Source organism: Alosa pseudoharengus, unplaced genomic scaffold (genome assembly GCF_046254945.1).
Source record: "Alosa pseudoharengus isolate Yale_2024_CS ecotype anadromous, Long Island Sound unplaced genomic scaffold, YU_APseudo_1.1 YU_APseudo_1.1_scf_18, whole genome shotgun sequence".
NCBI lineage: Eukaryota > Metazoa > Chordata > Actinopteri > Clupeiformes > Clupeidae > Alosa > Alosa pseudoharengus.
This window is the reverse complement of record NW_027468650.1, coordinates 25,389,646-25,402,640: the sequence shown is the minus strand read 5'-3', so window position 1 is coordinate 25,402,640 and position 12,995 is coordinate 25,389,646. Positions and strand designations below refer to the sequence as shown.

Genomic DNA, 12,995 nt, shown 5'->3' with positions numbered 1-12,995 from the left:
GTCTTCAGTTACCCTCATACAGGGGCCCTATGATGTCACTTGTGTTGGAGTAACCATGGAGACTGGCAAGACAAGGAACAACTCTCAGGCACTATTGTGGACTGAGTTTGTCTGTGCGGTGGGGGGGAACTAAAAGAGCCTTCCAAAGAGGGGATAAACTGTAATTCCATGAGTGCACAAAAAGAACAGTGGCGATGTGAGCGTCTCAGGGCCTTTCATTAGAGCAGTGGCCTAAGACAAGAGCTCTGCTCTGGAATCCCGACGGTATAAAAGAGAGAAAAGTCTATAAAAGCCTTGGGGAATGATTCAGTCCCTCATCACAATACAGGCCTCACAAAGGCCCCGGTGAGGGCCCACAAATGGTCCGCGAGAAAGTTACTCTTTATCCTTCAGGACTTTGTTTTCAATAAAGAATGCTGCTGCTGAGTTTTACTTTTCCCCTCCATAAACTTTGAAACTAAATTGTAGAATCTAACTTAAAATCTTGGGGTGGGTGGGTGGAATTTGGGAGCTTGGTCTGTAACACTAGCTCATGTTCACAGTTGAGGGTTGAATCTCACCTTCACATAATCATACAGACAGGTAGTGGTGGGCTCCAGGTCGAAGGCCATGAAGGTGTAGTTGATGGTGTTGCCCATGGTGGTCTGGACGGTCCAGTTGCAGAAGGAGTTGTGATCGTAATTGTTGGGGTAGTTCATAGACTCTATGTAGCCCTGGCTTCGGTTGGCTACGACAACACCCTGGCATCCTATGAAGAAAGAAAAATCAAACAGATAGTTATTGTCCAACCAAAAAATTGCAGGAAGAATATTATTTTCCCCACTGTAAAAATACTTCAAAAGAGATTCATGAAGTATCTTAATTAATGCAACAATATTCTCCAAAACTTATATTTTAACGTTTTAGCTGCTTAGTTTATCTATTGACTTTCACAGTTTTTAAAATGTCCCAAAAACACACACATACACTAAGTACCTTCTTTGGGCCAGTGCAGTGTGTTTGTTTGCTAAGTGGTATTGACCCTTCCGCAAACCCCCCTTAAGTGCTTTGATTTGAGAACAGCAAATGCCAGTGGAGTATGAAGCTGGAGCCAAGTTGGCAAAAGCACCTCTGGGGAACAAAGGAAGACGGACATTCCCGGACTGACCTTGTAGCCTCGGAGCCACTACTTCCAGAAAGTTCCATTTGAGAGGGCTCTAAGGAGCACAAAGGCTGCACACTGCCTACTGTTTGTAATTTTAAAGAGGGGTTCGCCTCACTGCCAGCTTCGACACCAAACAGGCCAGGGCCACACAGCTTTGCCTGAGCCTCTGGGAAGCCACGGTGCACTACAGAGGTGAAGCATGGAGCATTCTGTTCAGGGGAAACTTTCTGCTATCTTTGATAGAATGACTGAACTCATTTGTACTTCATTTGTATGTTGAGAAACCTATGTGTTAGGGCCGCTCCCAAGGCCACTACAGTACATTGGGGGCTCTACCTTTGTCCTCTTACACTGCTTTTCTCCCAGCCCTTCTGTCTCTCTCTCATGCACTCACCACACCATCTCATCAAAGAGTCTATAGGCTAAAGAGATGTATTAGTCGACCCTCAACACCTCAGCGACCAAGAGGAGCCAGTGGAGCAGCAGGATGCAGCATTCATGACGTGATGCAATGCTCTGCCTCGGTTTAATGAAACCAATCTATCTCACAGGCACTACACTGTCAGCTGGGTTCACCCTGTCATCGTAAATAACAGGCTCCTATTCACCAGGAAGGTGGGTGCAGAGTTAGTGAAGGCATGAAAGGAGTATAAGAAATGGTACCCAATACTAAATACACTGTTGAAATGTTGCTTACCTATGATTTCCATCTTTTAAATTTTACATCTAAAATGTGTGACAAAGCTCATGCGTAAATGCCCTGTACACAGCTTTATGTGTTTTCACTCATGTGTATTTCTCGCCAAAATCCTTTGAATAGACCCAACAGTGCATGAGCGACCATTGTTCTGCAGTAATGTGGCCAACAATAAATCAGGCGTTTAAATAAAGAGCTTTTAATCTGAATGAGAAGAAAACATCACAAGCTGTGGGAGAATGGCCGCTGGTGTCTGGGCCATTACAATGCATGCTCACATGCTGTCACAGTGTGTCTTTCAACTCAACAATGTGTGTGTGTGTGTGTGTGTGTGTGTGTGTGTGTGTGTGTGTGTGTGTGTGTGTGTGTGTGTGTATATGTGTGTGAGTGTGTGTGTGTGTGTGTGTGTGTGTGTGTGTGTGAGAGAGAGAGTGTGTGTGTGTGCTTACTGGTGGTGTATGAGGCGATGAAGCCCCCTGCATTGACGCTGCTGTCTGTCCGAAGCTTCACGTAGAGATACTCCTTGGTGGAGTTGACGGGAGCAGGCAGCTGAGTCCCACACAGCTGAGCCAGCTGAGGAGCATTAGTGCTGTTTCCATCATACACCTGGAGGAGGAAGAAAGGATAAAAGAATGAATGAATGAATGGATGGATGGATGGATGGGTGGATGGATGAATGAATTTATAGGAAGTGGGTAGACACATGCAGATAGAAAGAGTCAGTAAGAGGTAAGAAATAAGAGACTACAGAGCTCCCTAGACTGCCATCCTCCACCCCAGACCCAAAGCAGGTGCAGCTGCACTCACTGCCAGGTAGTCGTAAAGGCAGGAGGTGCTGCTCTCCAGGTGGAAGTCCACGAGATTGAGGGTGAGGCGGCTGCCGGCGCTGGTCTTGATGAGCCAGTAGCACTCAGCGTTGGGGTGGTAGGGCAGCGGGTAGTTGGGCGAGGAGAAGCCTCCGCTGCTGGTGGTCAGAGTGCCTCCACAGCCTGGGAGAGGATGCAGAGATGGACATAGAGAGATCAGGCACCACAGAGAGTGTCATGTTCACACACACACACACACACACACACACACACACACACACACACACACACACACACACACACACACACACACACACACACACACACACACACACACACACACACACACACACACACACACACACACACACACACACACACACACACAGGTTTCACATCACACACACACACACACACACACACACACACACACACACAGGTTTCACATCAGGCCTTTGTATAAAAACCTGTACACAAAAGTGGTATATGTTGACTTTGACAAACAAACACCCACACACACATGTTCCACATCAGACCTATGTATAAAGACCTGTATATAAATGTCTGCTTCCACAAACGCATACTGTACACACACTGTACACACTCACACACACTGAACACACTCACACACCTGTCTGTGTGCCATCCCAATGAGCACGGAACCCCATAAAGGTGCGGGAGGAGTCAGATCGAAACTTGATCCACAGCCGGTTGCTGTGAGAGAACATTAAGGGTGGCTTGCTGCTTGCACAGTATTTTCCAATCAGAGGGGATGTTTCATACCCTCCATCCCTGCAAAGAGCAGATCATTTTAGTGTGAAAGCCCCTGGACTATTTTATTCCATTCCATGTATCATACATGCTATGGTATACAGAACATATCTGCATTACATGGTGATCCCTATTAAGATAATAACTATTGTGTCCATGCTTCTATTAGTAAATGCAAATTTGTATGTGTAGGCATATTACTAAGCTATTTACAAAACTCTTCTATACTATCCATTATTCAATCACCTACCTGATCTCCACATAGTCAAAGAGGCAGTTTGGTGTAGAACCCTCAAGCAGAAAGTCTGTGAAGTTGAGCATGATCTGCATGTTGACCCCCACGATGATCTTGAACACACACTCCCGGTTCAGGGGGTAATTACTTGGGAAGTTGGGGGAGAACAGCTCCCCTGTGGGGCTGGTGAACACCTCACTACAGTCTACAGGGGGAGGCAATGGATGAAGATTAGGAGTGTAAAACTCTAGGCTACAAGGTTGTCCACTTACACTGATATGGGGGGTATGTTAATTCTGGATTTTACCAGAAATCATCAGTGGTTAAAATTATAACAAAAATAACGTCAGTGATTAGAATTTTAATAAAGAGGGGAACATTGTGTGCAAAGCTATGGCTTTTCCACTGCTAAGGCTAAATGACACCAACATCTGCCAGCTCCATTCATGGGGGTAAATCTTCTGGCACTCTGATACTGGGCAGCTGTGAAGTCGTGGTACCTGTGGTGGCGTTGATTGACACATAGCTGGCAGCGAAGCCTTCTACCGCCTGGCTTGAGTCTGAGACAAACAGGACAGTCAACATGTTGTCTGTGCTTGTCAGAGATGGAGGTACGGACCGGCCACAGTACCTGAGGGGGGAATCAAAAAAGGTCTTGAGTTGGCTGTTCTGCATAGGACAGCAGACAGAGAGGAAATGACCACTGATGGCTAAACTGGAACTTAGAGTATAAGAACCACACAGTAATCGAAAAGGAAGATGATGAAGATGATTTTGATCATCCAACAAACGTTGATTGACATGATGGCGGCGGCCTACCTCCCAAGCAACGTCCCGGTCTGCGCTGTACCGTTGTCGTACACCTCAACATAGTCGTATCTGCAGTCCGTGTTGTACTCCAGGTTGAAGGAGGAGAAGGACAGGCGGACGAGGTTGCCGGGGGTGACGGAGATGTACCAGGAGCAATTGGCTCCGTGTGGATAGCTGGTGGGGTGACCAGGACTGGTGAAGGAGCCACTGGGATCTGTTAATGTGTCTCCACAACCTGGCAGAGGTATTCGTATATAATTGCATGAGCAACAAATAATGGTGACACTTTATTTGAAGGGGCGTGCATAACACTGACATGCCACTGTCATAACCATGACATGACACCTGTCATAAAAACACTAATGACAAAAGTCATAAACATTTATAAAGACTTCATGTCATGACAGGTGTCATGTCATGGCTTTGACAGTGGAAATATCAGTGCCAGTCTTATGCACAGCACTTCAATTAAAGTGTTACCCAAATATCCTTTATCCCACACAACAACTGTAAGTGTCCTTACAGTGACCTACTCATCATGTGAAAGGGACTGTACAAGCCTAAAACATTTCTTCAGTGACCTGTACAGTGTATGTGAGAAATGCATCTTGTGAGAGGTGCGTACAGATATGTGGATGGGACCCAGCTCAGTACCTTCTATAATGGAGGTGTATGCAGCAGTAAAGCCATGGTTGGAAACGGACGAGTCTGTTTTGAAGCGGATATACATTGACCTCTGAGTGGACTGGAGCATTGGAGGCATCTGGTCTCCACAGTATTGGCCAATGAGCGGAGAGCTGGCTGAGGGCCCATCTCTGACCTGTGGGTAAAATGGGATTGTTATGTTATTGATTATTATAAATGTTGAGCAGATAGTAAGCAAGGAAGTTTTTATTTGAATGGCACATTTTACGACGCAATGGCCACACAGTGCGCTGCACACAGGCACAGCCAAAGAAAAAAAACACAAACACTTAATATTTAATTGCTATGTGACGAGACCATTTGCACTCCCTTTCTTTATTCCATATACTTTCATTCAACTTTGTAAGGGAAACAAAGCATCTTTTTGTTACACAGGACACAACCCATGAGTTTGGGCAATATCATTCATTTTACATGAAATCAAGTGACAGTAAGCAGTTGTTTTTATTAGTGATTAGTGATGCAATAACTCTTGCCTCATTAACCATCTGTTTGCAAGACCAGTAATAACAAGGACACATGAAGTGATGGGAATGGATTTCTACATTGGTCATACCTCAACAAAGTCGTACTGACAGCCGTCTCCCTCAACATCAAATGTGAGGAAACTAAGGGTGACGGCATAGCCCTGAGGCTGGTTGATGACCCACTCGCACTCCTTATTGTGGGGGTACGCGTCAGGGTGGAATGGGGTGCGGATCTGACCAGTGCCCGAGAGGGTGCCACCACAGGCTGAGGGAGGACGCATTATTAAAAAAAAAGTTACCATTTATGAGTGCATGTGAAACACAGACATAGACAATACAATAGAACTACTATCTAAATTCAAACACCACTTTAATAGCATTAGCAATGGTGACATTTGTTAGTCACTACCACGTCATGCCTGTGCGCTCATTTTTCCTTTTTTTCTGTTGCTCTCAATTCTTTCTCTCTCTCGGCCTCTCTCTCTCTTTCTCTCCCTGTTTTTTGCTTGGCTGCGTGATGAATATGGATGATTTCATGTATATGCATGCTGCTCTGAACTGCGCCCCTGTTAATCACACATGCAGGACCCCAGGCGTGTCAGCATGGGTGTCAGAAAAGGTGAGGTCTCGGCAGAGGAGGCATAAGGGGAGGTGGGGACAGAATGTGGGAGAGAGAGCCCGTGAGTGCAGTGTAGGGAGGAGGGAGAGAAGAGAGTGGAGTGTGGAGCTATGAGGCATGGGCCACTTGAGAGATGGATAGGGGGATTTAATGGTTGGGGGGATTTTAAGCAGACCAGCTCTGGTTGTCCTCTGTTGCTGAGGAACAGAGCAGAAGAGCAGAAGTGCTGGCCAAGCAGAAAAAGCCTCTATTAATTCAAGAGAGGTGGTTAATCTACCTTGCACTGGGAGTGGTAGCTTTATACACACACACACACACACACACACACACACACACACACACACACACACACACACACACACACACACACACACACACACACACACACACACACAAACATAGACTAGACTCACACAGGCAAACACACACAAAAAATGCAGACAGAGAGAAAAATTGAGGGGTTGGCTAGATTTTCCAGCTCTTTCCAAACGGATGTGGTAGACAGATCCATAATCTAAATCTCACACACTCCAAACACTTCAATATGAAGGGAAATGGCAAAGTGGTTACTCTCACATAGGCTACCCATCAGGGTATAGTTATTGTACTTTCAAGATGTTATTGCAATAAACATTTCTTATTCACTGAAATGGTATCTGTACATGTAATTGCAGATACTATTTTCCCAGTCAAATAGTTGATGAAACTGTGGTATCCGATATACATGAAAGAGAATTGCAATACTATTGAACATACATTTAACCAAGAACCAATGTTTTTTGCAATGCAGTCAGTTAGATGTTGATTCAGTCTGTCAGTCATTTCATAGCAAAAAGTAAAGTGACATCGATCTTACAGAGAGATTTCATTAAATATGCACTTCTTTATGCTGCACTATTTCTACATTGTTTGCATATGTGATTCACTTCAATGTAAAAAAATGTAAAACTATTGAACAATGTACTGTATCTATGGCACTAAATTATCCTTTGCAAAAATCTACTAAAATCTTATTTTCAGTGGATATTTTCTTTGAATTTCCTCTAGTCTTAGTCTAGGCTTAATCCATATTTGGGAAACGGGTCCCATAAGTGGGTTCGAGTTGCTCACCGACTTCATACATGGCCCTGAAGCCAGCCAGGGAGACGGACGCGTCAGACTTGAAGCGGATCCAAAGGCTGTTGGTGATGGAGGTGATGGGGGCAGGCAGGGTGGAGCCACAGTACTTTCCTATAAGGGGGTCTGTCTCCCCTGTACCATCACGGACCTAGAGGGCACACACGAATGTAAAGCAGCAACGTATCAACAAATATCTGTACCCTCTGAGATTACACAAGTCCCTCCATCTGTCTCTCTCAAGCAAACACCAATGAAGGATTAATAGCCTAGTACACACATACACAGACATATTGAAACACACTACCCAGCTATTCAATCAACTCAAACCACACACACACACACACACACACACACACACACACACACACCCTACCTCTACATAGTCAAAGGTGCAGGTGCTGTGGCTCTCCAGGTTCATGTGTGTGAAGTTGAGGGCCACAGTCTCGCTGGGGGGCATCCTGATGATGTAAATGCACTGGCGATTGTGGGCATAGTCGTTGGGCCAGTTGGGCGAGATGATGATGCCCTCACTGTCTGTGAATATGCCCCCGCATCCCGGGTCAGCTGAAATATTCATGCACACACAAACACACACAAATACAATGATGTTACTAACAAATAATTGATTTATTAAAAATCCATTGATTTGTATGGTCTCACGTGAACATTTAAGTACCCAAAAACACACACAAATACAATGAGAGACATATTTTGTATGCAAGCAGATGTTTAAATGTCCCACCATGTATCATAGACAATGGTGGGACACATCTCTTCAGATAACTACGTTTCCTGAGGATGACCTCAGTGTAATGTTCTTCATCATGAATACAATCTTGTCAGTCAAATACAAATTTGCAGAGGTAGAAAGTAACGAAATACATTTACTCACGTTACTGTATTGAGTATTTTTTCTGTGTATTTTGTATTTTTTAAGTAGTTTATAAAATCGGTATTTTACTTGTTTACATTTTGAGTGAAGTATTGTACTTCGCTACATAAAAAATCCCATCTGTTACTTGAGTAAAAAAAAAAAAAAGTTAAGACTAACGAAAACAGAAAGGGAGAGAAAAGAAATCGCGCCCTAAACCACTAGCCTATGATAATGATCAGCATGTAGCCTACAACAGGACATGAATCAAGCTGGCGCCATGCAGTCTTTCTGAAAGTGATGGTGGAGATGGAGCTGGATCATGAGATGCATCAGATTACTAACAGGGTTGCCAACTCTCACGCATCTGGCGTGACACTCACGCTTTCAGCACCAATCTCAGGCTCTCACGCACACTCAAGAAATGTCACGCCAAATCCATTCTTTTTTTTTTGCAATCCGTTCATTTTTTGTTGATGACTAGACTAGACCACAGCATTGTTTCTAAATGACAGGATACGAGTTTAAGGCATACATATGTGTAGACAAACAGCAGGTAGATCTAATATCAGCCTACAACGTTATCAGCGCAGTTTTCTCTGATTGTTGATTCGCTGACTTTAATCCGGTCCGCGACACCTTCACGGAACACGCTGCTATTTAGACATGAGGCAGACCGACATAAAGTGTGGCCGCCCATTCTTCTCTATGAACTACTCGCGAAGTAGCCTCACAGACATCACATGAAATAACTTTTTCTCATCTTTTATAAGGTATAGCCGCTATTTGCTGCGATAAACGGTTCGCGAGAAATGTAACTTTCAAGAAATAATCATATTAGGCTACTATAGCTCTGCGCTCATTTCAATTCATATAAGAGGGATATTTCACAAACTTTTCGTTTCACACAATGACAAACCGTAAACCAGAATAAACAGCAGACCTTACCGAACACAAAGGTGTACGCCGTTCCAGAGTAATCCGGTTTTGAAATGGTAGCACATTTCTATATGGTCTCCAATTTTGGGCTTTAAGTGTCTTAAAACTGAGCTGTGCTTAAATGCCTACTTATGTGTAAATATTAAAATCAGAGGATATACAGCTCATGGCTAAGAGTTTGTCGATTTAGCCATAATGATTTGTTTTCACAAAATGCTAAGCATGCATGTATTTAAGTGTCTTAAAAAAGTGTGCTTATATTGGTCAATGCATAATTTCATAACAGGCCAAATAGAAAATAAATGTTAAATGTTAAATATAGCCTAGACATAATATTAAAATCAGATGATGTAGGATAGTATAGAGTTATATAAAGTTGGATGGCTCCAGAACTCACACCAGTGGATTGGGTCTTAAAGGAGCCACACCACTTTTATGACACTATAGTCTGTTGACCTTTAGATTTGTTGCTACTGGGCATGAAGGGCAGGCCAATTATGAGTTCTGTCCAACATTGATGGTAGCTTTAGAAAAAATGTCAGCACATTTTAATCATATTGCAATAATACCAATAACCGTGATCATTTTGGTCATGATTTTTCATCAAATGTTCATATGTTCTGTATCTCTAGTGGCTGGTAGACTTTGGAATCCACCAGCCACAATGGTAGGTGGAAAAAAATATTTTCCATCCCTGATACATGTACAGTCATACACACATTCATAAGTCTCAATCTGTCCATTTCTTTCCACAAAACTCGCCAGAAGTCATCATTTTTATGTCTGTGCCCAGGGGCCCAGTGGCTCATAATCCTTCCATGCCACGGGGTTAAAACACTGGTCTTGTTTTCAAGTGCAATCAATAATTTAATTGTACATGTTTTTGCACTAATGATAGCGGAGATATTCAAGCAAACACCATGGGATTTCGTGTTTTGACGTTTGTGCTCACCTTTCTTTGGAAAGAAGTTTATTAGCAGTTGTTTCCCCTCATTTTGATGTCTCTCTTTTTAGTAACCTGACTTGGCTTTCTTGGAGAAAACATTGCACCAGCAGCACAACAATTAGCGGTCCACTACTCGCGATGCTCAACTAAATAAACAAAAGATAGACTACCTTATGAATCGTGCAGGCGGACTAAACCATTTAGCTCTTTAGCAAGGGAGAGTGAGAGTGACCTTAGACAGTTTTCACTATGTTTTGTATACAAAATCCAGTCAGTCAAACTTTAAATTTCGTCTGACATTCATTTTGACATTTAATTTGGAAGTTAAAATATTCAGGTAAAATAAATATATGGTGGACATATATATTCGAAATTTTCACCAAACATTATATTAACACACATATAAAAAAAGTTATGTGTATTAAAGTGGAATGACACAGGAAAAAAGTATTGAACGTGCTGACATTTCTTCAATACTTTGTGGAAAAGCCTTTGTAAAGACAGCTTCAAGACATTTCCTGTATGACAAAACGTATTAGTCACAGTATCAGGTGTGATTTTGGCCCATTGTTCTAAACAGATTCCAGGTGTCCCTCTTGTGAATCCTGATCTTTAGTTACTTCCAGAACTGTTTAATTGAATTTAATTGAATTGGCTGCCTTCAAGTCTTTCTGGAGCTTTCTCCGAGTGGTCTTTGGCTCTTGGAATTGACTATCCTTCTGACTCCCTGGTCAGAAATATTGCGAGGAGATCCTGCATGGCAGTGATGTTTCTTCCACTTGCAGATAATGGCTCCCATGCTGCTTACTGAAGATTCTGAAGTTTTGAAATGCATCTGTAACCAGTTTCATTGATATGTTTTGCAACAATAAAGTTGCAAAGGTCTTGGGAGAGCTTTTTGCTTTTATCCATCATGAAATGTTTCTTGTGTGACACCTTGGTAATGAAAAACCTTTTATAGCCCATCAATATACTAACCAAGCTTATATTAATTTGCACAGATAGAAAGGATAACTACTCTAACTACTTACAGATTCCAGCTCGTTCCTTCCCTTTCCTTGCCTTAGTGCTTTTTCTTAGCTTGTTCAATACTTTTTCCCTGTGTTATTCCACTTCATTACATATGACTCTACTTATGGAGTTGTTTGGATTTTTTATGTGTGGATTACCTGAGTTATTACTAATGCCTGGTGAAAATGTTGTACCCCCCGTATTCCACTTTTCAAGGGCCCTCTCCTCCATTGGGGCCCTATACTTCCCACTCTCCCCCGACGCCCTTTAATCTTCTGAACCTTCTGCTCATTTCCAAATATAAAAAAAAAACTCTCTGCAACTCAACATTGGCCTGCCTGCCTCAGCTGCCTGTGAGGGGCTTTTCAGTTGTGCTGGATTACTGTTCACTGCAAAGCGACGCAAGGATGAGTGCAACTAACTTTGAAAATCAACTACTGCTCAAACTCCATTTCTCAACGTCACCGAGTACTGTCGGTATGAACAAAACTGAATCAATCGGTTTTACCTAGCTCGAGGTGCTGCAGCTACAGCGCTACACACTGGGAGCATGAACATGGCTGCCTTAGCTGCTGGCTGCAGCAACTCGAGCTAGGACCAAAGTCCTTTTCAGGCAAGTACCTCCACTCGGCGGCCATATTGCAACACTTTTTGGGCACTTATCGTGCATCTATTTCGGCAGAAATGCGTGTGCGTAAGGCTTCACGACACCAATCTTGCTCCAGCAGCGAGATCACAACAGATGATTGGCATGATGTTTTCACAGCACACCACATGATTGGCTCAATGTATTTTACAACACACCACATGATTGGCTCAATGTATTCACATGTCAACGTTTTGCCGCGGTTGTGATATTTGTAGACAACTGACTAACCCCATGCATTACTATGGAGGATTTTTTGAGTGCTGTATCTCCTCATTAGAAAGTCTCTGGTAAAACTGGTTGTTCTGGTACCCCCCCCCCCCCAAAAAAAAAAAAAGTAACTAAGTAACTTTTTTAGTTACTTACATTTTAAATGAACTACTTTTTACTTTTACTTAAGTACATTTTCAGATCGGTATTTTAACTTGTACTTGAGTAATATTTCATCAAGGTATTGGTACTTTTACTTGAGTACAATATTTTCGTACTTTTTCCACCTCTGCAAATTTGTCCCTACACTAGCATCCACAGATGACCCATGGCTGTTCGTTGACCCATAACAGGTAGTAAACTGGAGACTAAACACTGCATTTATTTCAAAGCACACCTAAACATGCTTTCAAGTATTACTCAGTTGTACAGTTGTTCTGTTGTAAAATCACAGACAACATCTACAGTGTTCTTTTTTATTATCAGGCTAGGAAGGATCCTGCATCTCATCTGTATCCACTGGTGCGTGTGCCTAGTTCTGTGTTTAAAGTGTCACTCAGGTCACACTGCAATTATTGCAATACAAACAGACTTCTGTGAAAGATAAGACACCATCCTTCCACAAAAAAACAGCATAGTAAGACATCTTCTTTCTTCATTGTCAGGTTAGCTAGATAAGGACATTGACTGGTTGTTATGTTTATGGCTCTCAGCTGTAAACTAAAGCAAGACGTTACACAGCTCTGTTGGGAGAGTCACTACCGTGAGCAGACACTGAAAACTAGCATGGATGCCTATCCTAATACTGTTATGCCCTAAGGCTAAAATTTACTGCACATTAGCTGGACATGTGGTAGAATCCCCTGTAGACCCTAATATCATTCTGAAATGACTCCAATATTCGCAGGATGTGAAAGCAATACACCTTTCCATACATTACTGTAGCTTCACTCAAAGGAGAGTGACAAACTTCTTTAAACTTCATTTAACAGTTCATTG

The 12,995-nt window shown here is 42.8% G+C and overlaps 1 protein-coding gene across 1 annotated transcript in view; it reads right to left on the bottom strand.

Annotated features, from left to right (window-relative positions):
- The window catches only part of cubn (cubilin (intrinsic factor-cobalamin receptor)), a 58,285-nt gene that overhangs the window by 30,889 nt on the left and 14,401 nt on the right, over positions 1-12,995 (bottom strand). Inside the window, exons 17-27 of the mRNA XM_076290744.1 lie at positions 7,747-7,937; positions 7,365-7,521; positions 5,725-5,900; positions 5,118-5,283; positions 4,473-4,698; positions 4,154-4,284; positions 3,669-3,858; positions 3,279-3,439; positions 2,649-2,830; positions 2,291-2,447; positions 561-748 (exon numbers count right to left, since the gene is read on the bottom strand). Coding sequence (XP_076146859.1) covers positions 561-748; positions 2,291-2,447; positions 2,649-2,830; positions 3,279-3,439; positions 3,669-3,858; positions 4,154-4,284; positions 4,473-4,698; positions 5,118-5,283; positions 5,725-5,900; positions 7,365-7,521; positions 7,747-7,937 — 1,925 coding nt within the window. The remainder of the gene's footprint in view (positions 1-560; positions 749-2,290; positions 2,448-2,648; positions 2,831-3,278; positions 3,440-3,668; positions 3,859-4,153; positions 4,285-4,472; positions 4,699-5,117; positions 5,284-5,724; positions 5,901-7,364; positions 7,522-7,746; positions 7,938-12,995) is intronic.